Below are 25,482 nucleotides of genomic sequence, written 5' to 3' on the forward strand. Positions count from 1 at the left end.
ATTTCTTTCATATTATAATTTTATTTGATGGCTGTACTTAACCTATGCATTAAACAAAAATTCATTGTTTTTGTTTATGAAAAGTAAACTTCTTTGGGAGTTTCAACAATATTGATAATGTGTTTTTTCTGAAGTTCATGGACATTTAGTTTATCCATACTCCCTGTTTTTAAATTTTTTGCTTTAAAAAATACCATGTAGGCCAGGCGCGTTGGCTCATGCCTGTAATCTGAGCACTTTGGGAGGCCGAGGCAGGCGGATCACCTGAGTCCAAGAGTTTGAGACCAGCCTGGCCAACATGGTGAAACCCTGTCTCTACCAAATATACAAAAATTAGCCAGGCGTTGTGGCGCATGCCTGGTACTTCCAGCTATTCAGGAGGCTGAGGTGGGAAAATTACCTGAACCCAGGAGGCGGGGGCTGCAGTGAGCCAAGATCCCACCACTGCTCTCCAGCCTGGGCGACAGAGCGCGCGACTCAGTCTCAAAAAAAAAAAAAGAAAAGAAAATCATAAAATAAAGCAGCTGTCCCTTTGACATGACGCAGTATGTAAAATACCTAGGTGTGTGTTTGTGCATAGATAATAAGGATGAATTTTTAAAACCACCTGAGTTTGATCACCATGTTCCTCTTTCTCAGATATCCCCAAGGCTCCTGGCAAAATCATCCCGAGTAGAAACACAGACGCCTCGGTGGTGGTTTCGTGGGAGGAGTCCACAGATGCCAAAGAGCTGGTCGGGTACTACATAGAGGCGAGCGTTGCTGGCTCTGGCAAGTGGGAGCCCTGTAACAACAACCCCGTGAAGGGCTCACGGTAACTCAACTGGGCATGCAGGGTGGGCAGCCATAGACAACCATATGTCTCTGGAGCTGCCATAGACACACACAGCACGCAGACATCCAGTGAAGGAGTTTTTTTAAAAAAAAACATTACATTTTTTGGCTGGAAGTGGTGGCTTACACCTGTAATCCTAGCACTTTGGGAGGCCGAGGTGGGAAGATTGCTTGAAACCAGAAGTTCAAGACCAACCTGGCCAACATAATGAAACCCTGTCTCTACAAACAAACAAACAAAAACACAAGAAAACATTATACTTTAAATAAACCAATGCAGTGGCAGGCCTGTAGTCCCAGCTACTCAAGAGGCTGAGGTGGGAGGGTCCCTTGAGCTTGAGTTCAACTACAGCTTGAGTTCGAAGCTGTAGTATACAACGACCAGGCCTATAAATAGCCACTGCCAGCCTGGGCAACATAGGGAGACCCCATCTCTAAAAAACAAAACAGAACAAGGCTGGATGTAGTGGCCCATGCCTCTAATCTCAACACTTTGGGAGGCCAAGGTGGGCCGACTGCTTGAGCCCAGGAGTTTGAGACCTGATTGAACCCAGGAGTTTGAGACCAGCCTGAGCAACCTGGCAAAAACCTGCCTCTACAAAAAGTACAAAAATCAGCCCAGCATGGTGGTGTGCTATAGTCCCAGCTACTCAAGAGGTTGAAGTGGGAGAATTGCTTGAGCCTAGGAGGTCAAGGCTGCAGTGAGCTATGATCACACCACCGTACGCTAGCCTGGGCAACAGAGCAACACCCTGTCTCAAAAAGCAAAAAAGCAAAGCAAAACAATTACACTTTAGATATTTAAATGAATTTAAAATTGATCATATTAGATGCAATACATCTTTTTTAAAAAGGTTTACTTGTGATGTTAAACACTTAGCAACACATAATGCCAACTATTTTAAGAGTTCGTTTCATAGTGCTTTTGCTGCTTCTTCCTTTTTTACGCCTCTGATTTTATATCTAATATGCAACGTGATATTAGATTCTGAGGATCTAATATGCTCTACTTAACATAAATTACCCAGGAATTTTAAATGAAGAGAAAAAAGTATCAACATTTTACAAATTCTGGACATCAACATGATTAAACCCAGTGCTAAGTAGACATAGTAACACCAAAACAAAGACATTCAGAATAATTTGCTGCCTCCTTGTGTCTGTTTCTAATGGGGGTAGGCTTGTTTTTTTTTCTTGCTTTCAACCGTTTTATCAATCAGCTTTGCACATTGGTGGTGAATTCTGGTCTGCACCCAGACCAGAGACCAATCTGAGAGGGGGATGCCGCCCTCCCAGAAATTGTCAAATAGACTTGTTCGGCACCTTCTGGCTTGGACCGCTTCTCAGTCCGAGGACCCCCATAGAATGAGTTGGTTTTGCAGAACGTGAGATAATAGAGGTAAACAGATTAATTAGGGAAGGCAATATGTTTTGTAAGAGATTCTTTTAGCCTATTGGTGCATTTCATTTTTCCTCGGAGTTATCCAGCATTTTCCTGCGACTATTTAGAAATGCTGGTGGTGTATGGGCAGGAGCTGTTGGAGGGCAGGCACCATTTTTTGTTCATCTTTTGTCCACAGTACCTAGCTCAGTGTCTGGAACACCGAGACCTCAATAAATATTTGCTGAAGCAAGCTGACTCTAAGGACTAAAGGACTGGCCTAGATTGTGGCTCCTTGGTTAAATACTTGAACATGCTAATACTCACAGATTTGTTAGCAGACCTGTTATTTCCTCTGGCTGCAGTCCTTAGGATGGATTCAAATGTTACAGTGATTCATAAAACAGCTATTTATAGCCATAACAGCTATGAAAAGAGTGAGGCTGTTTTACGGATGAAGCTGCCCATGGATTCACGCCTCATTATTGGGTCTTCATATCTAAATTGTAATTCTAGAATCCATTGTTCACCTTGTCTTCAGATTCTATAGTAATTTCCCAAGTAAGTACGTTCCTTGGCATGCAGGGAGACAGTGACTAGGCCTCTATGACAAGGAGCTACCAATGCCTTACAGCCATAGTTATGTACCTGAAATAGTCATTAATCATACACACTGAGCATTGTGGGCTCAATACCTGGGGTGACAGAAATAATCTGTCAACAAACCCCAAAGATAATGAGAGAGTTTTATCAACATAACAAACCTCTCATCCCCTGAGCCCAAAATAACAGTTAAAAAATATATATATGAGCTACAATGCAGGCCTTTTGCAGGTCTGTAATCCTGTGCACTGGGCCGCGGATCACGCGCCCGTGATATCCGCTGACCACCCGGGCCTGGCGCAATGAAACCCATGTCCAGCAAAAACAACAGCAAAATAATTAATCCAGGGTGTGTGGTGCAGGGCACCCAGGTCCCAGCTACTTCCAGAGTCATTGGGGCCACCTAGCCTCTAGACTGAGGCAGAGAATCGCTTGAACTCTAGAGGAGGTGCCGCAGGACCTGACGTACCACTCTACCCAGGGCCTTGGCTACACAGAGTGAGACTCCTAATTTAAAAAACATATGTATATATATATATATATATATGAGTTATACTCTAAAATTATTATTAAAAATAATAATATTAATACTAATTATTATTTCTTATGCTCTTATATATGCTAGGCCCTAATAGGATTTTGCACTATAACTAACCTCTACATGTGTCTTCATCATGTAAGCATCATTATCCCTATTTTACTGGTGAGCATTCAGTGAAGACCAGGGCTCCTCATTTTTTGACGGGTTGGGTTTAGAAAAGTGCCTTAGTTACCTTCTTGTCTAAAGTATATACATTACCTGAATCTTTCTACATCTTTTTCTTTCTTTAAAAGAATGAATTATTAGCTGGGCATGCTGCTTACAACTGTAATCCCAGCACTTTAGGAGGCTGAGGTGGGAGGGAGGATGGCTTGAGGCCAGGAGTTCAAGACCAGCCTGGGCAACACAGCAAGACCCCATTTCTATTTAAAACAAATTACAAAAAAAAAAAAAATTGTTTTCATAAAGCCACATCCACTCCATTAAGCTAACAATCATCTTCCCTAATCTTCCTCCTAGGAAAATATTTTAAAACTTTTTTCCTTTTAGATTTACTTGTCATGGATTGGTGACTGGTCAGAGTTATATTTTCCGGGTCAGAGCAGTCAATGCAGCTGGACTTAGTGAATATTCCCAGGATTCAGAAGCTATTGAAGTCAAAGCTGCTATTGGTAAGTTCCTTACGCATAACTGTATGGGGGAAAAATGGATTTTTCTATGTTAGAAAGGAAGATACTATCATCTCCAGAAATTATTTAGCTTCCAATATTGCTGGATGATTGCATCCTTAGATGATCATTTTCTCTGACTCTAAGTGATGTCTAACCTTCCATAGCTGTCATTTTACAGACCTTCATCACTTATCCAGATTCTGTGCATCCGTAGCCTTTTCATCTTCACGAGCCCAGGTTTCCTCAGATATTTCCCATTGTGTGAAACTCCATTCTGACTTCGTGCTCATCCTGGGACTGTGAAGGGCCATCCCAATTCCATGAAGTGGTATATCACCCATAACACAGATCGTCTTGTCCCTAAAAGCCATTTGGTCTATGCCAGAGCCTGGCTTGTTTTTGCTAACAGAACATTAACATGCTTCTTATAAACCCCTCTGAAATTCATGCAAGGCACATGTAATTGCTTAATCATATGTTTCATCTCTGCTTGCAAAGTAACCAATGGAATAAAGCGAGTAATAAAGTAATTATATGTGTGTATGTGATGTACCTCCCAATCCTGGGTAAAGTAGAAAAGGACCCAGGTGATTAGAAACAATCAAAATAATATTTGTGGGTGAGCACAGGGGCTTACACCTGTAATCCCAGCACTTTGGGAGGAAGAGGCAGGCAGATCGCTTGAGTCCAGGAGTTTGAGACCAGCCTGGGCAACATAGTGAGATCCCGTTTCTAAAAATAAAAATAAATTAGCCAGGCATGGTGGTGCATGTCTGTAGTCCCAGCTATTCAGAAGGCTGAGGCAGTTGGATCACTTGAGTCCCAGAATTCAAGGCATCTGTGAACTATGATCTCACCACTGCACCCCACCCTGGACAACAAAGCAAGATCCTGTGTCTGAAATAAATACATAAATAAAATAAAATGTTTGTATAGTAACACATGTTTTTTAAAAAGATGATTTAATATTGATTGTCTTCAGTTAGCATCTCATATTACTTTTTCATATTCCTTATAACATAGAGGTCGGGCGCAGTGGCTCACGCCTGTAATCCCAGCATTTTGGGAGGCTGAGGTGGGTGGATCACTTGAGGTCAGGAGTTTGAGACCAACCTGGCCAACATGGTGAAACCCTGTCTCTACTGAAAATACAAAAATTAGCCAGGTATGGTGGTGCATGCCTATAATCCTAGCTACTTAGGAGGCTGAGGCACGAGAATTGCTTGAACCCAGAAGGTGGAGGTTGCAGTGAGCCGAGATTGTGCCAGTGCACTCCAGCCTGGGGGACAGAGTGAGACTCCATCCAAAAAAAAAAAAAAAGAAGAAAGAAAAAGAAGGAAGATTCCTTATAATGTGAACCATTGTAAACATGTCTCTTTGAGGTTGGGAGATACAGACCATTACTACTGTAGTACTGCACATAATTCGAAGTGTTATAAAATCAGGATCTTTAATGTTATGTCTCTTGTGCACTTTATCGTCCTTTTTTCATTCTGTTGAATAATAGGGCTTATATCTCTCAAGAAATGTCTAAGATTTGCTTTTCCTTATATATACTAAAAACCCTTTGGGTTGTGCAAATTGAAATGGTTCCTATTCTATCTGTGGCTTTTTTGTTCTCATTTCTTCTTTTTCCAGAATATGGAGAAGTTGAAATGTTCTTTGGTGTACATTCTGTGAAATGTAGTCTTTCATATTTCTTGCAAATGCGAGCAATTTTCTTTAAGCCAAGATTGTTTTTGTTCTGCTTGTGGTCCTAATGTTTTTTTTCTTTGTTCTATCCCATAAGAGCAACTGATACTCTGTCCGGGCTCAATGCGTTTCTGTTGTTGTCTGGCAATTGTAGGGGGAGGAGTGTCTCCAGATGTGTGTCCTGCACTGAGCGATGAGCCTGGTGGACTAACCGCCTCCAGGGGGCGCGTGCATGAAGCCTCCCCGCCAACCTTCCAGAAAGATGCTTTGCTTGGTAGCAAACCTAACAAACCTTCACTACCCAGTAGCTCTCAAAACCTGGGCCAAACAGAAGTGAGTAAAGTAAGTGAAACAGTTCAGGAAGAGCTTACCCCACCACCACAGAAAGCGGCTCCTCAGGGGAAAAGTAAGTCTGACCCCCTGAAAAAGAAGACAGACAGAGGTGAGAGTTGAGAAAGTGAAGCTGTTCCATCCGTCTCCATCAATGTCCTCACCTCTCATCGTCTACATCACATCCTTCATCCATGTTTGCTTTCATCAGTGTCCATTCTTATTGTATGTGTTTTCAGCTAGCCGTCTGAAATGTGTACTTTCATCTGATGACGGGGAAAAGTAATTGTCTATGGGTTTGGCTTTTACACATCATTTTGGGTGCTTAATGATGCTAGAATGTTTCCAATAGTTTGGTTATAGAGCCTTTCTTGGTTTGTCAGGCAGATACACCTCTGGCCTCATTTTGCTAAGAGAATGAGATATGAGAGCAGGAAGTTCTTGGTACTGCTAGCCTGTGTGAGGTCCTTTGAAATGGTCATGTTTGGAACACGTAGAGGAGAAAGATCTCACAAAGAAGGTGACATCGTACCAGGGTCATAGTTGTTACCTTCTTGCTCATCCTCAGATTATTAAGCGGTTATTCACATTTAACTTAAATAGTTTGCAAGAAAAATCGACACTGGAAAATTAATTTTTTAAGTAAAAAAGTATATAAAAAGAGTTAAAAATTCTAAAATAATAATAATTTAAATAGCTACTTACTACTTTTTGAAATGAAAAAAGAAAAGAAAAACATAGCTATAAATATATCTTTGAGTGACCATGAAAAGTTTAAAAGTTAAAATTATAATCACATATAGCTATATTGTTTGATATATGATCCTCATTCCCAGAAGTGATTTATTGAAGACAATCTATCAGTAGGCTAAGAATGATCTGATTAGGATATTTGGTACCTGTGACTAATATATCCTAGAAGACACTGTTTTTCCTATCAAATAAAAATGAACTGACGAGCATGTGGTGATAAATTTTTAAATGCTTCTCATCCATTTCTTTTTTCTACCCCCCCCCCAACTTCTATAACCGCCTCTATTTTATGACACCTTTCTTTGTCCCTCAACTCGAGAGATATTCATTTGAGAGCACATATTCAACAGTGCTCTGAAATAGAGGGAGAGAGAGAAAGCTTTTTTTAAATGTAAAGAATAGAAGGAGGCTGGTAAGTGGAGATGAGATGAATGTATTTTATTTTAAAAGCCTTCATTCTTCTGATACTCTTTTTGGATAAGAATGAGATAGTTCCTTTATCTCCTATAATCCAAATAAATATTCAGAAAATTCTCTTTGATGTTATTGCATCTCTAGATAGATTTCTTTCCACCACTTCACCCCCTCTCTTCACGGAAACTGTAATTTCAGTAGTTGAGTGAAAAGCTGATCAGCAAAGCCACATAAATGAAGGAGGACTTTTGAAATATCCTCCAAATATTTTTCTAGCTAAGCACTGATAAACATGGTGACAGCTGTATAGCATTGTACCACATGAAAAATACTCTAACATCAGATTAAAAATAATGTGACAAAAGTATTATACACTAAGAGAAAGTCACATAGCAGATTGTGCCTGTTTTTTTAAAATGTTTTCCAAACGTGTCATTTAGCTGAGCTCTAGAGTCAATTTTTCTTGTGTGCAGACAGAGCTGTGTAGTTGTAAGGTCTCACAAGGGTAAGCGTGCCTGAATGGTGAAATGCTAACCATTTGAGAAATATATGGAAATTCTGGGCCAGGTGTGGTGGCTCACGCCTGTAATCCCAGCACTTTGGGAGGCTGAGGTGGGTGGATCACCTAAGGTCAGGAGTTCGAGACCAGCCTAGCCAACATGGTGAAACCCTGCCTCTACTAATAATACAAAAATTAGCCAGGCATGGTGGTGCACACCTATAATCCCAGCTACTCGGGAGGCTGAGGCAGGAGAATCGCTTGAACCCGGGAGATGGAAGTTGCAGTGAGCCAAGATGGTGCCGTTACACCCCAGCCTGGGCGACAAGAGTGAAACCCCATCTCAAAAAAAAAAAAAAAAAAGATGTATATATATATAAAAATATATATATATACACACACACATATATGGAAATTCTGAATAAGCAAATCGCAGCAGAAATTGATATATACATTCCATTTTCCTCAGGGAACAAATGAAAACTAAACCACATAAAGAAACAAAAATTAAACCTTGGGAATAATATATCTACTTATGAGGAAAAAAATCATTTTCTTTCGGGGTATTGTACTATTTTGCTAGGACAGGTTCATTTTATCTTTGGAATAATAATTGTAGTGTACTTTTTCCTGTGTCCATTGCATACACCAAGTCGAATGTCAAGTTAATGATCAGCCTTGCATTTTAGTTTTATACTGCAAGGTCTAGTGCCCTCATATGTGGCATCAACGGAAATGTTTATATATAGAATCATACATGCATTTCTGCCTACTCACAAGCTATTCATATTGCCACAGCACCACCATCTCCACCCCATGATATCACCTGTCTTGAAAGTTTTCGTGACTCAATGGTTCTTGGATGGAAGCAACCAGATAAGATTGGAGGGGCAGAAATTACTGGCTATTATGTGAACTATCGCGAGGTCATTGATGGGGTACCAGGAAAATGGAGAGAAGCCAATGTCAAGGCTGTCAGTGAGGAGGCATACAAGGTAAGCACGCGACTTTCTGTAGCGTGGCGTGTCCTATGTATGACGCTATGCTTGCACGCCCAGGCACGCACACACCCACCACCTTGTAAGAGACTCACGTCATTTCCCCAGAGTCCACTGTCTGCAGTGGCATGAGTTTTGTGAAAAATATACTGTGGTGAATACAAGTAGTTTGGCTAACCAGGCAGGATTTATATTTCCTGATTCATACACATAAGCATAATAATTTCCTAGAATATTTACTATGAAATGTGCGCTTACTGTACAAACTAATTTTTTTTTCAAAACTTACGAAGTATCTACAATTAATATGCCACTAGCCTCAAGAGTCCCAGGATCCTTCCAAAGCCCTCAAGTTGAGGAAAAAAAAAAAAGAGTCTTAGGATTTAATGACACTCTGGATTTTTAACTTTCTTTCTTTTTTTTTTTTTCTTTTCCTTTTTTTTTTTTTTCCTTTTTTTCTTTTTTTTTTTTTTTTTTTTTTTTTTGAGATGGAGTCTTGCTCTGTCACCCAAGCCGGAATGCAGGAGCATGATCTCAACTCACCGCAACCTCCACCTCCCAGGTTCAAGCAATTCTCCTGCCTCAGCCTACCAAATGCTGGGATTACAAGTGAAAGCCACCATGCTCAGCTAATTTTTCTATTTTTAGTAGAGACAGGGTTTCACCATGTTGGCCAGGCTGGTCTCAAACTCCTGGCCTCAAGTGATCCACTCACCTCAGCCTCCCAAAGTGCTGGGATTGCAGGCATGAGCCACCATGGCCGGCTGGGTTTTTAACTTTCAATGTCCAAATTACAGAGGATGAAGGGATATGGGCTTGATGGCCAGACTCAGCTCACCACCTGTGAAGTGGCCCTTGTTATAGTCACTTGATGGCCACAAAGGGTGGCTTCACATATGTTCTCCTCTACATGGGGGCCTCCACTGCTCAGGTCACATAAGGGAACCAGAACAGTCTCACTGTTGCTTTAGCTGATGACTTTCTTCTCTAGAGCTTCATCAGCTACATCCAAGCTACCACCTCTTAACACTCACAGAATCCCGTGCCATGAGGGTTCAGAGCAGGGTGAGGCCAGGGATGACACTTGCCCCAACTCAACACCTTGCTCTTTCAATTTAACATTTGAAATTTATGAAATATCATACACATGCTGAGAATACATAAAACAAAATTGCATTTTTTTTTTTTCGAGATGGAGTTTCGCTCCTGGCCTCAAGTGATCTGCCCACCTCGGCCTCCCAAAATGCTGGGATTACAAGCATCAGCCACTGTGCTTATACAAAATTGTATTTTTAAGATTCTTCCCTGTTAGTGCATGTGGCTATAACTCATTCTTTTTCATTACTGTGTGGTATGGTATTCCATTATGTGGTCATATCACAATATAGTCTTTCATTCAATTCTTATTGCTATTTGGGTATTTTTGCATTTTTAGCTACATCAAGCAACGTAGCTATGAACATTTTTGTATACATCTATCTGCTGGTACATAAGTGCACCAGTTTCTCTAGGTGATCACTTAAATGTCGAATGGCTGGGTTGGGGGGTCTGTTTATCTTCCTCTTTAATGGATAATTCCATACTGTCTTCTGAAGAGTGTGTGAGAATTCCCACCGCTCTGCATCCGTGCCAACACTTGGTCTAGTCACACATTTTCAGCTTTGACAGTCTGAGTGTCAAATGAGTTTGAACATCTTTTCCTATGTACACAGTCCATTTTGATATCTTCTTTTATGCCTGTTCAAGGTTTTTGCCCATTTTTCTGATGCCTTCTTGTTGACTTGCAAAGTTCTTTACATGTTATGAATAGAAATCCTTTGCAGGATTTCTTACACTCTGTAAGTCGCACACATCTTCTCCGACTTTAATTTTAACATCAAATTCATTGTAATCAGATTTACTAACATTTGCTTTGTCTTAGTGATTTTTGTGCCTTTTTGATGAAATGCCTTCTGTATTCCAAGATTGTGGAAATACTATAGTTGATTATATTCTAAAAGGTATACTATTTTGCCACTTACATTTCTGTCATTAATTCACCTTTATATTTGTATATGCTGTGAGTTAAGCATCAAAATTAATCCCCCCCCCACAGAGACATATTTGTCCCAGCATCATCTATTGAAAAGTTTGTCATCTGCCTGCTATTCTGCCAGGCTATCTGTATCATATATCATTTCCTTACATGCATGAGTCTGTGTTTGTACTTCCCATGCTGTTCAACTGGTCTGTTTGTCTAACAGCGGGTGAATACCACACTGATTTGGATATTATAGCTTTATAGGCCGGGCATGGTGGCTCACACCCGTAGTCCCAGTACTTTGGGAGGCCGAGCTGGGTGGATCACTTGAGGTCAGGAGTTTGAGACCAGCCTGGCCAACATGGTGAAACCCTGTCTCTACTAAAAATACAAAAATTAGCAAGGAGTGGTGGCTCTCATGCGTAATCTCAGCTACTTTTATACCTTTTACTCAGGAGGCTGAGGCATGAGAATCACTTGAACCCGGGAGGTGGAGGTTGCAGTGAGCCGAGATCATGCCACTGCACTCCAGCTTTGATGACAGAGCGAGACCCTGTCTCAAAAAAAAAAAAAAAATTATAACTTTATAGTAAAGTTGATGATTGGTAGATCAGGGTCTCCCAGTTTATTCTTTTTCCAGAGCTACTCTTAGCCCTTTGCACTTGATATAAATTTAAGTATTAGGGTCCCAAGTTCTGCCAAAAATAATAATAATAATAATAATAAGTAAGACAAAACAAAAGAAAGCAACAATAAAAAAAAGCTTACATTCAACCCAACTAAACCCATTAGAATTCTGATTGAGGATGCATTGAATCTATAAATAAATTAAGGAATAATTGACATTTTAAAAATATTGAACCTTCTAATCCATGAACATGTTATTTTTCTTCATTTGTTTTGGTCTTCTTTCAAGCCTCTCACTAAAGTTTTACGATTCTTTACAGAGGTTTGTATATCATTTGTTATTTTTTAATAGAGATTATATATTTCCAGTATATTTTTATATCGGTTTTTATTGCTAGTAAAGAGAAATATAACTTTTATATATTGATTTCACATATAATTATTATATATAGTCTTTTGTTAAATTTTTTAAATAATTTGAATGTTACCTTTAAGTTCTCTTGGAGTCTCTCTATGTATAGTCATATCATGTGCAAATAGTGGCAGTTTACTTCTTCATTTCCAAATTTTATACCTTTCACTTCATTTTCTTACCTTACTTTCTGCATAGCGACTTTCATACAATGTTGAATAAAAGTCGTGATGCTGGGGGCATGATGGCTCACACCTGTAATCCTAGCACTTTGGGAGCCTGAGGCGGTGGATTGCTTCAACCCAAGAGTTCAAGACCAGCCTGGGCAACATAGCGAGACACCGTCTCAAATTTTCTTTTTTTTTTTTCTTTTTTAAAGTGGTGATGTTGGTCATTCTAGGCTTGATAGTTATCTTAAAGGGAAATTTTTCAACATTTCACCATTAAATACTGTGTTGTGTGTTACAGGTGTTTTGTAGACATCTATTATCACTTAAAGGAAGTTTCCATCTATTCCCAGTTTGCCAACAGTTAATTAAAATTATCAAAAACATTTTTTGGGACTATTGAGAAGATTATATATTTTTTCCCTTTTATTTTAATTTGGTATATTCTTGTAATTGTCTAATGTTAAAACAACCTTGCATTCCTGGAATAAATTCAATTTGGAGACTATATATACTCTGTTTGTATCACCTGGATTTTGTTTGCCAATTATCGTTTAGGATTTTTGCTTCTATGTTCATGAGTGAGATTATTCTGAGACTAGAATTAATTTAATACTGATATCCGACAAGGATAGTACAGGAAGGAAAAAATGCAGGATGATTTCCCTTTATTAAGATATAATTCACATACCATAAAATTCACTCATTTAAAATGTTGCTTTATGTATTTTGAAGTGATAATTTTAAATGGATACAAAGTGATTCCTTACCACTACTAATACATTTACCTTAAAGTCTATATTGCCTGTTATTACTATAGATACACTAGGGTTTTGGGGTGGGGTGATGTTTGCATGGCATGTAACTTCTCATCCTTTAACTTTCTTTCTGTAACTTTCTGCTTTACATGTGTCTCTTAAAAATAGCACGGAGTTAAATTTTGTGTTTTCCTCCCTGACAGTCTTTGTCATTTGTTTGCTATTACTGATTACTTTTTAAAAAACATCTAATCATCTTATTTTGTGCTTTCTATTTGTCCTTTCTGTTCTGTTTCTTTCTCTTATTTTTTTGAGACAGTCTCGCTCTGGTGCTGAGGCTGGAGTGCAGTGGCATGATCTTGACTCACTGCAACCTCTACCTCCTAGGTTCAAGCAATTCTCATGCCTCAGCCTCCCGAGTAGCTGGAATTACAGGCATGTGCCATCACACCTGGCTAATTTTTGTATTTTTAGAAGAAACGGGGTTTTACCATGTTGGCCAGGCTGGTCTCAAACTCCTGACCTCAAGTGATCTGCTCGCCTCAGCCTCCCAAAGTGCTGGGATTACAGGCGTGAGCCACCACGCCCGGCCTGTTCTGTGTTTCATTTTCTGTCCTTTTTTGATTATTTTTGACTCATTTTTAAAAATTATTCAATTTTTCCTTCTACACTACCTTAAAAGTTATAGATTCTGAGTTTCTTTGGTTTTGGTGACTGTGCAACTTAAAGTCTGAAGTTATTTCATTTGTTTTACCCTTATCTCAGAAACAGAAGGGCCTTAAAAACTTTACCCCTTTACCTTTTTCCCAACTCGTATGCTATTGTGTTTTCATGTGTCTGTGTTTTAATTCTTTTTAAAATCCAAACAGCAATGTTATTATTGTTTTATAGATTCAACTTACCAATATATTTACCACTTTATTTGCTTTCAATTAAGTGCTTTGAAGATGTAATTCCACCATCTTCTGGCCTATTGTTGCCACTGACATTCAACTCTTGATCTGCTTGCTTGTTTGAGGGTAATTTGCCTTTTTTCTTGGACAGCTTTTGATATGTTCACTTTATCTTTGGTGTGCTATACCTAAAATACTATGGGTCTAGATGTGGGTTTTTAAAAAATATATCTACCCAGGATTTTAGGGGGAAGAGGATTTTTCATCTGTGAGTTAGATGTTTCGGAAGATCTTTCTAGAAAATTCTGTGTCTCCCAAAATATTGTTGCTCCCTCATTTTCTCTCTCTCTGTACTTCTCCCAAAACTAAATTAAACATATGTTTGATGTTCTCACTCTATCTTCCATGTCTGTTAATCAACTTTTTTCTCTTTCCCATTTTTGAGTCTTTCTGCATCATGTGCTGTGTAATTTCTTCTGACTTTCTGTCAGTTTACAAACTCTGTTCTTTTTCATCTGATATTCTGTTGAAAATGTCTGGCCGGGCACAGTGGCTCATGCCTGTCATCCCAGCACTTTGGGAGGCCGAGGCGGGCAGATCAGAAGGTCAGGAGATCGAGACCACGGTGAAACCCCGTCTCTACTAAAAATAGAAAAAATTAGCCGGGCCCGGTGGCGGGCGCCTGTAGTCCCAGCTACTCGGGAGGCTGAGGCAGGAGAATGGCGTGAATCCGGGAGGCGGAGCTTGCAGTGAGCCGAGATTGCACCACTGCACTCCAGCCTGGGCGACAGAGCGAGACTCCATCTCAAAAAAAAAAAAAAAGAAAATGTCTATTATTTTTTTCTTACTGTCTTTTCCATCTCTTGTCGGTCACATTTTACATATTTTATTGTTTGCTGCTTCCTACAAATGTTTTTCACATTAATATATTCTATCACTTCTATTTTGCAAATGTTTTAACATTTATTATTTTATCATGTATATTTACCCTCAACAACCCAATTCCTACTGAGTGACACAAAAAATATTAGGTTACTCAGTAAAGAGCAGAAACATTACGATAACGTGAGCATTTTGATTCCCAGCTTAGAACTCATTTAAATTTCACCTGTACATGCCTTAGCTTTCTATTGCCACATAACAAATTACCACAGACTCAGTGGCTGAAAACAACCCACATTTGTTATATCAGTGTCCTTGAGTCAGGGCTCTGGGCACAGCGTCGCGGGGTCCTCTGCTCAGGATCTCACAGGGCTGCAATGCAGGTGTCTGCTGAGCCACATTCACATTGAGTTCCTCTTCCAAGCCCACTCCGGTTGTTGGCAGAATTCAGTTCCTTGCAGCTGTAGGACTGATGCTTCCACTCCTAGATGCTGCCTTTCTCCAAATGTGAGTGGGTAGGCAGCTCTCAGTGTGACGTTTACCTCCTCAAGGCCAGTGGCACCATGTTTTTATTTAGGAGGGGCCCAAACCCCATTGTAAGAGTTCTTACCTGATGACATCAGGCCCATCCAGGACAATTTCCCTTTTGATTAACCTCAAATCAGTTGATCAGGGACCCTCATCTATAATATCTTTTCTCCTTTGCCATATGGGGTGACACAATCACAGGACTTGATCTCCCAATCCCTTTGCCACATTCTATTGTAGGCTACAAGGAGGTCATGGTTTCATCCACACCCAGGAGATTACAAAAGTAGTGTGACTCATTGATGGTCACCCTAAGATGTGTCTGACACGGAAGGTAAATAAATAAAATGTTCAACAAGTAGAAAAAAACAAACCTGGAACATTCACTATCTGTGATGTTGTCAATGTTGCAGATTAGCAACTTGAAGGAAAACGTGGTGTATCAGTTCCAAGTGGCAGCCATGAACATGGCTGGGCTGGGCGCGCCCTCTGCAGTAAGCGAATGCTTCAAGTGTGAAGAGTGGACCATCGCCGTCCCAGGTAAACCACAGACACCATGCTTCCACACTGCACCTCAGAATTTCCTCCAAGAGAACCTACAACCTGGAACGAAATTCAAAGAACTATATGGTCGACATTTAAGGGAAAAGAATTCTCTTGGCCGCTCGTGTTTACCTAAAATATTTTAATGATAATATTAAATAATAGATAGCAATGTAAAACTGAGTATAAATTCTTTGTGCTTGTGTTCCAAGTAAATCCTAGAGCCCTCACCGCTCAGCCTGTGTGAGGAGTAGGATTAACAGAGGCAGCCAGATTGAGTGCAAATGAATGTTTAAAAGGAATTCCAATCTTTGCTTTTGCTTCTGAAAGGCCACTTAAAGGTCATCTAATTTATATCCCACAGCAAAATGTCTCAAACACGTCTCCCTGCACTTATTTGTTCTCATATATTGTCACGCTGCTGGGAAGGTTCTCATTTATTAGCTCCCCAAAATCAATCCCTCCATACCCAAGCTACATGGCTTCTTGGGCTCTCCTCCCTCCTCTCAGCCCTTCATCATATCACACGGATAGATTTCATACACCTGTCTACGGTTTAAGGCTGACCTGTCTCCGCTTGCCTCTCGGCACTGACTTTTCCAGCCCTTTCTCTCTACACGTTTTCCAAACTCTGAACCAAAAGAAGTTCCTGGAACCTGGCAAATACTGTCCTTCAGAGGTCACCATAGGGAGTGGCTGGGTGGGCAGGGAAGAAAGTGGGAAGTGGGGCGAGGATGGGGGTGAGGGGGAACTTACCTTGCTTATAACTCTTACAGAGCTATAAAGACAAAATGAAATAAAATAAAAATTGAATGCAAATTTACTAAGCCATTAAGATTTAAACTAGCAATAGTAAGGTATGTGGCGGGTGATTTTATGTCCCTGGTGCCACCCCCTTCCTCTGTTTGAAACCCTTTGCCCTTGAAGACCATCATGTTGCCTTTGCTGAACTCCTCTGTCAGGTGTGAATCACAAGATTCCAAGAGAAACTCAAGAGCAGTTCAGGTGCTCTCTCGACTTCTGCAAATAGAGAGAGAGAAACACTTTGCTCTTTGCTTGTAGTTCCTTGAGGCCAGGTGGTATTTCTCAAGTCCTTTCTGCCACCTGCGTAAAAGTGGGTCTGTTTTCAGATTCTTGCAATTCCTGAGTAAAGTGAAATGCAATTGACTAGAGACTAAGAAATTCCAAGCAGGCCTGTAGAAATTGTTTTTGATCGAAAGTGATGTCGTTGGCTGGGTGCGGTGGCTCATTCCTGTAATCCCAGTTTTTGGGGAGGCTGAGGAGGCAGGGGGATTGCCTGGGCCCAGGGGTTCAAGACCAGGCTTGGCAACATAGTGAGGCCTCATCTCTTACAAAATGTTTTTTAATTAGCTGGGCATGATGGTGCACGCCTGTAGTCCCAGCTACTCAGGAGGCTGAGGCAGGAGGATTGCTTGAGCTCACGAGGTCAAGGCTGTGTTCATACCACTGTGTTCCAGCCTGGATAAGAGTGAGGCTCTCTCTTTAAAAAAAAAAAAAAAAAAAAAGTGATGCAGCTGACAAACAAAGGTTGCAGGTAAGCACTCTCAACTTAGAGAAAAAATGAAAGGGGCAGCCCCCCACCATCCTGACATCTTGGCTTCTCAGTCCCATCCTTGACTTACTGAGTCCTGTTAGGCAAGTCTCACTTCAAGAAAGCTCCTACGGAAGAAAACAGTCAGAATGTTTTGTCATCCTGTCTGACAGATGAAAAAACTGACACTCAGGTTAAATGATGCCCAGAGGGTGACAGAGGTAACAAGTAGCATAATTAGGGTAAGAAACTAGGTCTGCTTGTCCCTAGACTATAGCTGCTAGGAAACGACAGAGCATAGTTCCTTGTGTGTAAGGCAGGGATACTGCTCCCAATCTAGACGCCTTCCTGGGTTCTAAGGATGACACAAGATCATGTTTATAAAAGCCCTTCGCAAAACAGAACATGCCACATTCGTGTGAGGTATTTGGCATTAATATTTAAATACAGCTTTATACAAAACATCGGAAGGCAAGCATGACGCATATTTGTGGCCATGAAACCAAGGTAAAGGGTCAAACAAATATTGAACTATCAATTACAAAACACCAAAGCATGGCGTAACAGAGTATGTCCTTCTACAGGTTGGCTTTCAGGCTACTGTGAGTCACTTCAGGTGATTTTGTTTGGTTGGCTAGATGTCAGTCATTATTTAAAAAACCAAAAAAAAAAAAAGAAAGGAAAAAATAAATGAATTTTTCACCTGCATAGCAGCTGGTGGTCATGCAAAGATACAGGCAATCGCTTAGTAGTTCTGATTTGCCAAGAGTGTGAATAGCATTCATACAGGCCACATTCTGGCTTTCTCCCTGCAGAGGGTTGTCAGGTGACTTGGCCTCGCTGAGCTTTCTGTTAATTGTCTTAAGGAAGAGAGAGAGAAATGAATGTAAGGCACCTGGCAGTATTTAGTGCAGATGCAGGCCCATAGGATTGATTGTATTTACTTTGGTAAAAGGAGTTTGTAAACCATAACCTGTCATTTGTTTTTACCCATTTGCGGGCTGCACATACTCTTTAGGGGGAAGATTTCCCTCTGATTGGGAGCGATGCTTTTTCCTTTGAAAGAGCCATTACTCCGTATATTCATATGCCATCAGATAGAGCTGCTTTCTTTATACTATTTGACATTAAGGGGAAATTTTAGGCTGTCACTCAAAAATTGTCTGAAACAGGGGGCCAGAAGTGGTGGCTCCCACCTGTAATCCCAACACTTTGGGAGGCTGAGGCAGAAGGACCACTTGAACCCAAGAGTTCAAGACCAGCCTGGTCAACACAGCGAGACCCTATCTCTACAAAAACTTAAAAAATTAGCCGGGTGTGGTGGTGCACACTTGTAGGTCCAGCTGCTCAGGAGGCTAAGGTGAGAGGATGCCTTGAGCCCAGGAGCTCAAGGTTACAGTGAGCTACCATCACACCACTGCACTCCAGCCTGGGTAACAGGGCAAAACCCTGTCTCTAAAAATAAAAATTAAAAAATATGAATCTGCAGCTAAATCAAACTGTTTCAATAAAAGGTCTTTAAGACTAATGCAGGCCTGAGAACGGCCTGAAGGGAAGTTTTGGGTCCACCCTTTGAGAGGCACCTCAGAGTGGCCTTACCTGCCTGCCACCCTTAAAGGGACTCGGTGGGCTGATGTAGAGCAGTGTGGAAACGACAGGAAATGACCACAGAATACTTATATTCTTGGGAATGCTAAATTTTGAAAAAAGAACACCAGTGTTAGATTAGCTTTAAGACTTACAAGTAGTTCTAAATGTGTGGAGACTTGAGTTTTCTATGTTCTGATTTCTCCTCATTGGCTTCTCTCTCTCTCAGGACCACCGCACAGTCTCAAGTGTAGTGAAGTCAGGAAGGACTCCCTGGTTCTCCAGTGGAAGCCTCCAGTCCACTCTGGGCGGACTCCAGTCACTGGTTACTTCGTGGATTTGAAGGAGGCCAAGGCCAAAGAGGACCAGTGGCGAGGGCTCAATGAGGCGGCAATTAAAAACGTATACCTGAAGGTAAGAGGTTGCTCAGTTCTAAAGCTTCCCTGAAAAAATAAAAAGGGGGAAAATTGCTCTACTAATATTAACTTGAAAGTTAGCAAGATAAAACAATCTCTCTGCTTTGATCTGTTTCATATACTGGGCTCCTGGTAAGATTCCATTGGCAGAGGTTGGGGCTGGGAGAAGTTTCTGATGCTTGCAACAGTTTGGTTATATTTAACCTGAATTCCTTAGCACAGCTTTGAAACGCACCCAACAGCTCCTTCCTCTCTCCTTTCTCTCCTTGCCTCAACTTACCCACTACACGTTTTTGTTACTCATAGTCTTAAAACCTTACTGCTTACCATCCCCAAAAGGTGATTTTTTCATTCCTCTTTTTTCTGCGGGGGTTGATTTGAGGGTGCTGTTTTTATAAAGTTCACACCAGGAAGCCTGTGACTACTGGTCCTCTCAAGTCACTCCCGTCTCACGTTAGTTCCTCCCTCAGGCTGGTTCTCACATGAGCTCTCAGAGATTAGTGGAACAGGTTCGCTCACCCCCCTTATCCATGTCACTGCCTTTCAGGTTCCTCTAGCGTGCTCACTGAACCATTTCCTAACTCTGTCGACCAAACACTGTTCTGCCGTAGCCACCGAATCTCTCATTTGTACCAAAAGGAAATTTCGAAAGAACGTTTCCCCCTAGTGTTAGCAGTGGCACCTGGAGACCCTGACTCCCCAACAGGGCCTCCGAAACTGTAGGAAATATGATTGCATGACTTACTACTTAGAATGAAATGTGACTGACTTCACCACAGTCACTCAGGACGTTACACACTGCGTTTGCACCGTCATATCTTTTGGCAGCAGAGGTCATTGCCTATAAGGTGAGCTTTGGAAGATATTCAAAGTGTACCTGGCCAAAAAGATCTCTCCCTGACCTGCTTCATGAACTAAGTCCCTTCCGTCTGTCAGCCACTCTCCAGGGTTAAGGTATTTCCAGCCACTCTAAACTATGTAAATATATCCTCCAGGAGATACAGCCCATAAACCATTACACCCAACATGCCGTTAACTCAACTTAGCATATGCCAATCAGCTCTCCAGCTTCTTGCAAAACTCTGAAGAGATAAGACAGGTCATCTTTTCATGAGGAAGAGAAAAGCTCAAGGAAGGACTGGAGCCTATGATGCTTTTGCTGTCAAGATGAGTCCAGAGGCCCCTGGATTCCAAGAAACCCCCAAAGTACAGTGTAAAATAAAGGTCGGGAACATCCTAGATGATGGTGGTAGGTGTATATGGCTGGAATGAAAATTTCCAAGTCTTCAATCTGCCACCATAGAGGATGCCAAGGGCCTGAGGTTTGAACTGACTCAGGTGAAACAAAACAAAGGTGAAAAAGCAAGCAAAAAAAAAAAAAAAAAGAAGTAGAGTTTAAATGTGTCAAAGAATGGTTAATGTCACTCATTTTTAAAAAGAAAAAGAATAAAGGCAATTTTAAGAGAGAGAGAGAAAGAGACTGAGATCAAGTATGCCTAACAAACCTGGAAGCGAACTTCCGTAAGGGGAGTTCTTACACTTTATCAACAGTTTTTCTAAAGTGAAAGTAATCTTTTTTATTTTTCTGATTATAAAACTAACAATTTGAATGAAAAATTCAAACATAAGAAGCACAAAGAAGAAAGTAGGCCAGGCACGGTGACTCACGCTTATAATCCCAGGGCTTTGGAGGCCAAGGCAGGCAAATCTGGGCTTGAGCGCAGGAGTTCAAGACCAGCCTGGGAAACATGGCAAAACCTTGTCTATAAAAAAAATACAAAAAATTAACTGGCCGTGGTGGCATGTGCCTGTAGTCCCAGCTACTCAGGAGGCTGAGGTGGGAGGATTGCTTGAACCAGGGAGGCGAAAGCTGCAGTGAGCTGTGATTGCACCACTGCACTCCAGCCTGGGCAACAGAGCAAGACTCTGTCTCAAAAAAAAGGCAAATAGATCTGCATCGATGATCTCGATTACATATTTGTGGTGCTGTTGAGGCCAGTGGTCATTGCCCCTGTGGTCATGGAAGAGTGGAGAGTGCCCCTGTCACCGCAGGGACCAGACACTGGAATGTGAATATACTGCCTGTACATGTTGCGGAAATCTGACTCAGCCGCATGTCATCACCTAGGTGGCAGGTGCAGATGCGTCAGGTGCCTGGCGATTACTCTATTTTTATTACAAGGAAATGTTTCTGTGTCGTTCTGGAAATCCACAGTTTCCTGACATTATTTCTAAACATAGAATTTAAATGTGTCAGACTCTATGCATTTAAGTTAAAGTTCATTTACAGAATAAAATCCATTTCAAAACTCCGTTAGTGCCAGTGAAGGCTATTACTACATAAATAGTGACATTCTGTTGTAAACACAATACAATTAGTTAGATTAAAAACCTAATAATTTAATATATACCTCATTTAACTACATGATCACAAACACTTCACCTAATTGAATGACTTTATTCTAACATTGTTTGATTTAAATCACATTTTGGATATTGGTCTCTATCACAACATTTTGGGGAAAAATTATGCCCTCTGTGTATAATAAATTCCTTCTTAAAACATAACATAGCTTTTAAAAGTCACATGTTTTTAATTTTAAAATGTTGATAAAACATTAACAGTATTGACAATAGAAATGAGATTGTTCAAAACCCTAAGAAAGTTACAAAAAATTAAGTGGGAAGCCAGGCATGGTGGCTCACTCCCGTGATCCCAACACTGTGGGAGGCTGAGGTGGGAGAATTGCTTGAGCCCAGGAGTTTGAGACCAGCCTGGGCAACATGGTGAAATCCCGTTTCTATTAAATTTTTTTTTTTAGTTAGCCTGGTGTACTGGCACATGCCTGTGGTCCCAACTACTCAGGAGGCTGAGGCCGGAGGACTGCTTGATCCCAGGAGGTCCAGGCTACAGTGAGCTGAGATTGTGCCACTGTACTCTAGCCTGAGCAACAGAGTGAAACTCTGTCTCAAAAATACATATGTATATACACACACACACACACATATATACACATATATACACACATAGATGTGTGTGTATATATATATCTGGCTCACAGCCATATGTCATCACCTAGGTGGCAGGTGCATATGTGTCAGGTACCTGGCGATTGCTCTATTTTTATTACAAGGAAATGTTTCTGTGTGTATATATATATGTGTGTGTGTGTATATATATACACGAAGTGGGACTGTCATACAAAAATAAATTATAAATGCTTTTTTTTTTTTAACAGCTCTTCGTAACTCTAGCTTAGTGGCACATATGTAGTAGATTCTCAGCACACATCTTGATTATTAAAAACTTGAGGATTTAGAATTTTAGCACACTTTGATTATTCACAAATTATTCAGACTCACAATTGTGTTAATTTCGTGTCTATTTAGTAAGAAATAACTATATTAAATATACAGGAACAATTATTGTTTATTTTGGTTCTACTAGTTTAACATGCTTTTAAACAAATGGAAAGTGTTTGCGATTCATGCTTTTAATTCTCCTCTTTTGCCAAGAATTTCATCTGAAATTATTCATGGAATATCTCAAAAGGATCAGGGGATAAGGTGACATATGCTATAATGAGCACTTTATATTTTGTCCTTTTTACCAAAGAATGCAGTGGCTAACACATGTGACTCCTACGTACACTAGTCTGTTTCTGATGTTGGTAGCCACTAAATTAACTAAAACGGAGAAACATCAGCGTGAGAATGGATATTGGAAACTCCTCTCTATCTACAGATGGTCCAGAGAGAAGATCATCTGCAGCTAAAGTCACCTGCTTAGTGTTTGACAGAATCAAGTCTAGACCACAAGTCTTGTATACCTGGTGCTAGGTCACTAAATCATTACTACAGAGGAAAAGCCCCATCTGTTTAAATGACATAAAACAGCCACTGCTTCATCAAACACCCATTGCTTCTACACCTGCTTCTACCAGGTTCGAGGCCTCAAGGAGGGCGTCAGCTACGTGTTCCGTGTTCGAGCCATAAACCAGGCGGGAGTTGGGAAGCCGTCTGACCTTGCTGGCCCTGTTGTGGCAGAGACCCGTCCAGGTGGGCTTTCAGCTGTTCATTAAAACTAATCCTATTTGTGTGAGATACGGAACTAACGTTTGGCCTTTCTGTGCTTTCCCCCAATTTTCAAAATCATCAATGTGTACCATCTGAATGTAATTGATAAGTAATGATCTTAGAACATGACAGTCATTCGTCCCATCACAGGCACCTCGGGACAGGGTTGAGCCAGGTTTGATGTAGTCTAGGGGCTGTTCTGATGCGCATCTAAAAACACGGAAGTTCTTGATCAAGTTAGGCTTCCTGGACCAACTGTTCCCCGCATTCATTCCTGGAATGTTATTCCTATTACACCCTGGCCATTAAGTCTCCTAAGAATATTTTCCCAATCATAGGGGAAGCTAGAGCAGCCCAGTTAGTGGGCACAATCCTTAAACAAAAGTAGGATTTATGTAATTGTGGCTATTATGTTTAAACCAGAGGTCAGCAAACTTTTTCTGCGGAGGGCCAGGTAATATTTCTCACTCAAAAAAGCCCTGTGGTCTCTGTCACAACTTCTTAACTCTGCCATGACACAAAAGAAGCCATTGAGGACACATAAACAAATGAGCATGACTGTGTTCTAATAAAACTTTATCATGCACATTATATGCATTATATAATATGATGTGCTATATGCATTCTAAAATTTCAATCTTGTATAATTTTCCTGTGTTTTAAAATAGTAATCTTCTTTCAATTTTTTCAACTATTTAAAAATATAAAAACCATTCTTAGCTTGCAGCCCTTACAAAAAGAGGTAATGGGCCAGATTCAGCCCACGGGCCATAGTTTGCTGATCCCTGGGCTAAACTAACAGTGGTCCCAACTGAATGGTTTATAGATTCAAGGCAGCCCTCATTTCCCAGTTTCAAAGATGCCGTGATTACTAGAGAAGACAGTCTTGCCCTTTCTTATGAGAACAAAGTTTGCTGTGTTCACTGTCCAACTAGTTTCAGATCATTACATAATGATTTTTTTTTTTATCATTTTACCTGTAAGCTATCATATATTTCAGTTCATTAAAGTTGCGTAAAGGAAAGCACCAGAGGCCAGGCACTGTGGCTCACGTCTGTAATCCCAACACTTTGGGCAACTGAGGCAAGAGGAGTTCGAGACCAGCCTGGGCAACTTGGCAAAACCCCACCTCTACAAAATTTTTAAATTAGCTAGATGTGGTGGTGAGTGCCTGTAGTCCCAGCTACTTGGGAGGCTGAGGTGGGAGGATCACTTGGGCCTAGGAGGTCAAGACTGCAGGGAGTCATGTTTTCACCACTGCCTTCTAGCATGGGCGACAGAGTGAGACCCTGTCTCAAAAAAAAAAAAAAAAAAAAAAAAAAAAACCAGCACTGGAAATGAGAGATAATAAAGTATGTCACTCTGAAGACTCGGAAGGGTAAGAGCTGAGGGTGGTGTGGATGATGAAAAATTACATACTGGGTACCATGTGCATTTTTGGGGGGTGATGGATACCCTAAAAGCCATGAGTTAACCACTATTCCATCTGGGCATGTAATGGAATTGCATATATGCCCTATAAATTTGTACAAGTTTTTAAATCACCCAATTATATTAAATTTATATTCATTCTAGTACAAGCACTTTTGCTTTAATCTGTCCCTGTTTTCAGGCTGAAATAAACAAAGAACAGATACAGAATGTAATATTTATTTTTCTGATGAGAAAAGAATGTAAATATAGAAAACTACTTTCACTGCGTATTACTTCAAAATAATATAAAATGAACCCTTTGAGAAAATATCTTTCCCTTTCATCCTATTTCTTCATAAGCTGTTTTCAGCTAGTCTTAGAACTACTCTCTGGACATGGGTCTGACAAAAGTGGCCTTCTTAGACAAAAGTGTGGTAGGTGTCTGTAAGAAGTACCACACTGCATGTAAATAACCTTTGCAAAATTTCATGAGAAAACAGAAAAATGCTAGGAATGTATACACCAGGTAAAAGGTAACACACAAAGACACCAGAACACATATTCCTATAGAAATCAAACCCTTCAGCTGACAATTGTGTGGATAGTAAAGGTGCCAAATGGACATCTCCAAGGACCCAAGGGCAGAGTTTGCTCTCAGAACAACGTAGATTGCTACACAAGTAAACTCTTAATCTAGTCAGGGCTACATCAAAAGCACCCTGGAAGCCATGGGTTCCAAATATGATTGTTAAAAGAACTTAAATCAATTTCTTATTTTCTCATCTATAGCCTCAGAAAGGCAGGTGACGGGCATGACATTAACAGAGCCATCACTAGGGAAATTTTGCCACCAGAAAAGGATCTGCTGGTGACCTCCTGGGTGAGAGTTTT

General features: G+C 40.6%; 1 protein-coding gene across 1 annotated transcript in view; it reads left to right on the forward strand.

The window, feature by feature from the left end:
- Positions 1 to 25,482, forward strand: part of MYOM1 (myomesin 1) — a 145,835-nt gene that overhangs the window by 81,210 nt on the left and 39,143 nt on the right. Inside the window, 7 exon segments of the mRNA XM_031658726.1 lie at positions 640 to 814; positions 3,909 to 4,030; positions 5,877 to 6,164; positions 8,517 to 8,713; positions 15,417 to 15,543; positions 18,915 to 19,099; positions 23,046 to 23,160. Coding sequence (XP_031514586.1) covers positions 640 to 814; positions 3,909 to 4,030; positions 5,877 to 6,164; positions 8,517 to 8,713; positions 15,417 to 15,543; positions 18,915 to 19,099; positions 23,046 to 23,160 — 1,209 coding nt within the window.

Source organism: Papio anubis, chromosome 19 (assembly GCF_008728515.1).
Source record: "Papio anubis isolate 15944 chromosome 19, Panubis1.0, whole genome shotgun sequence".
Taxonomy (NCBI): domain Eukaryota; kingdom Metazoa; phylum Chordata; class Mammalia; order Primates; family Cercopithecidae; genus Papio; species Papio anubis.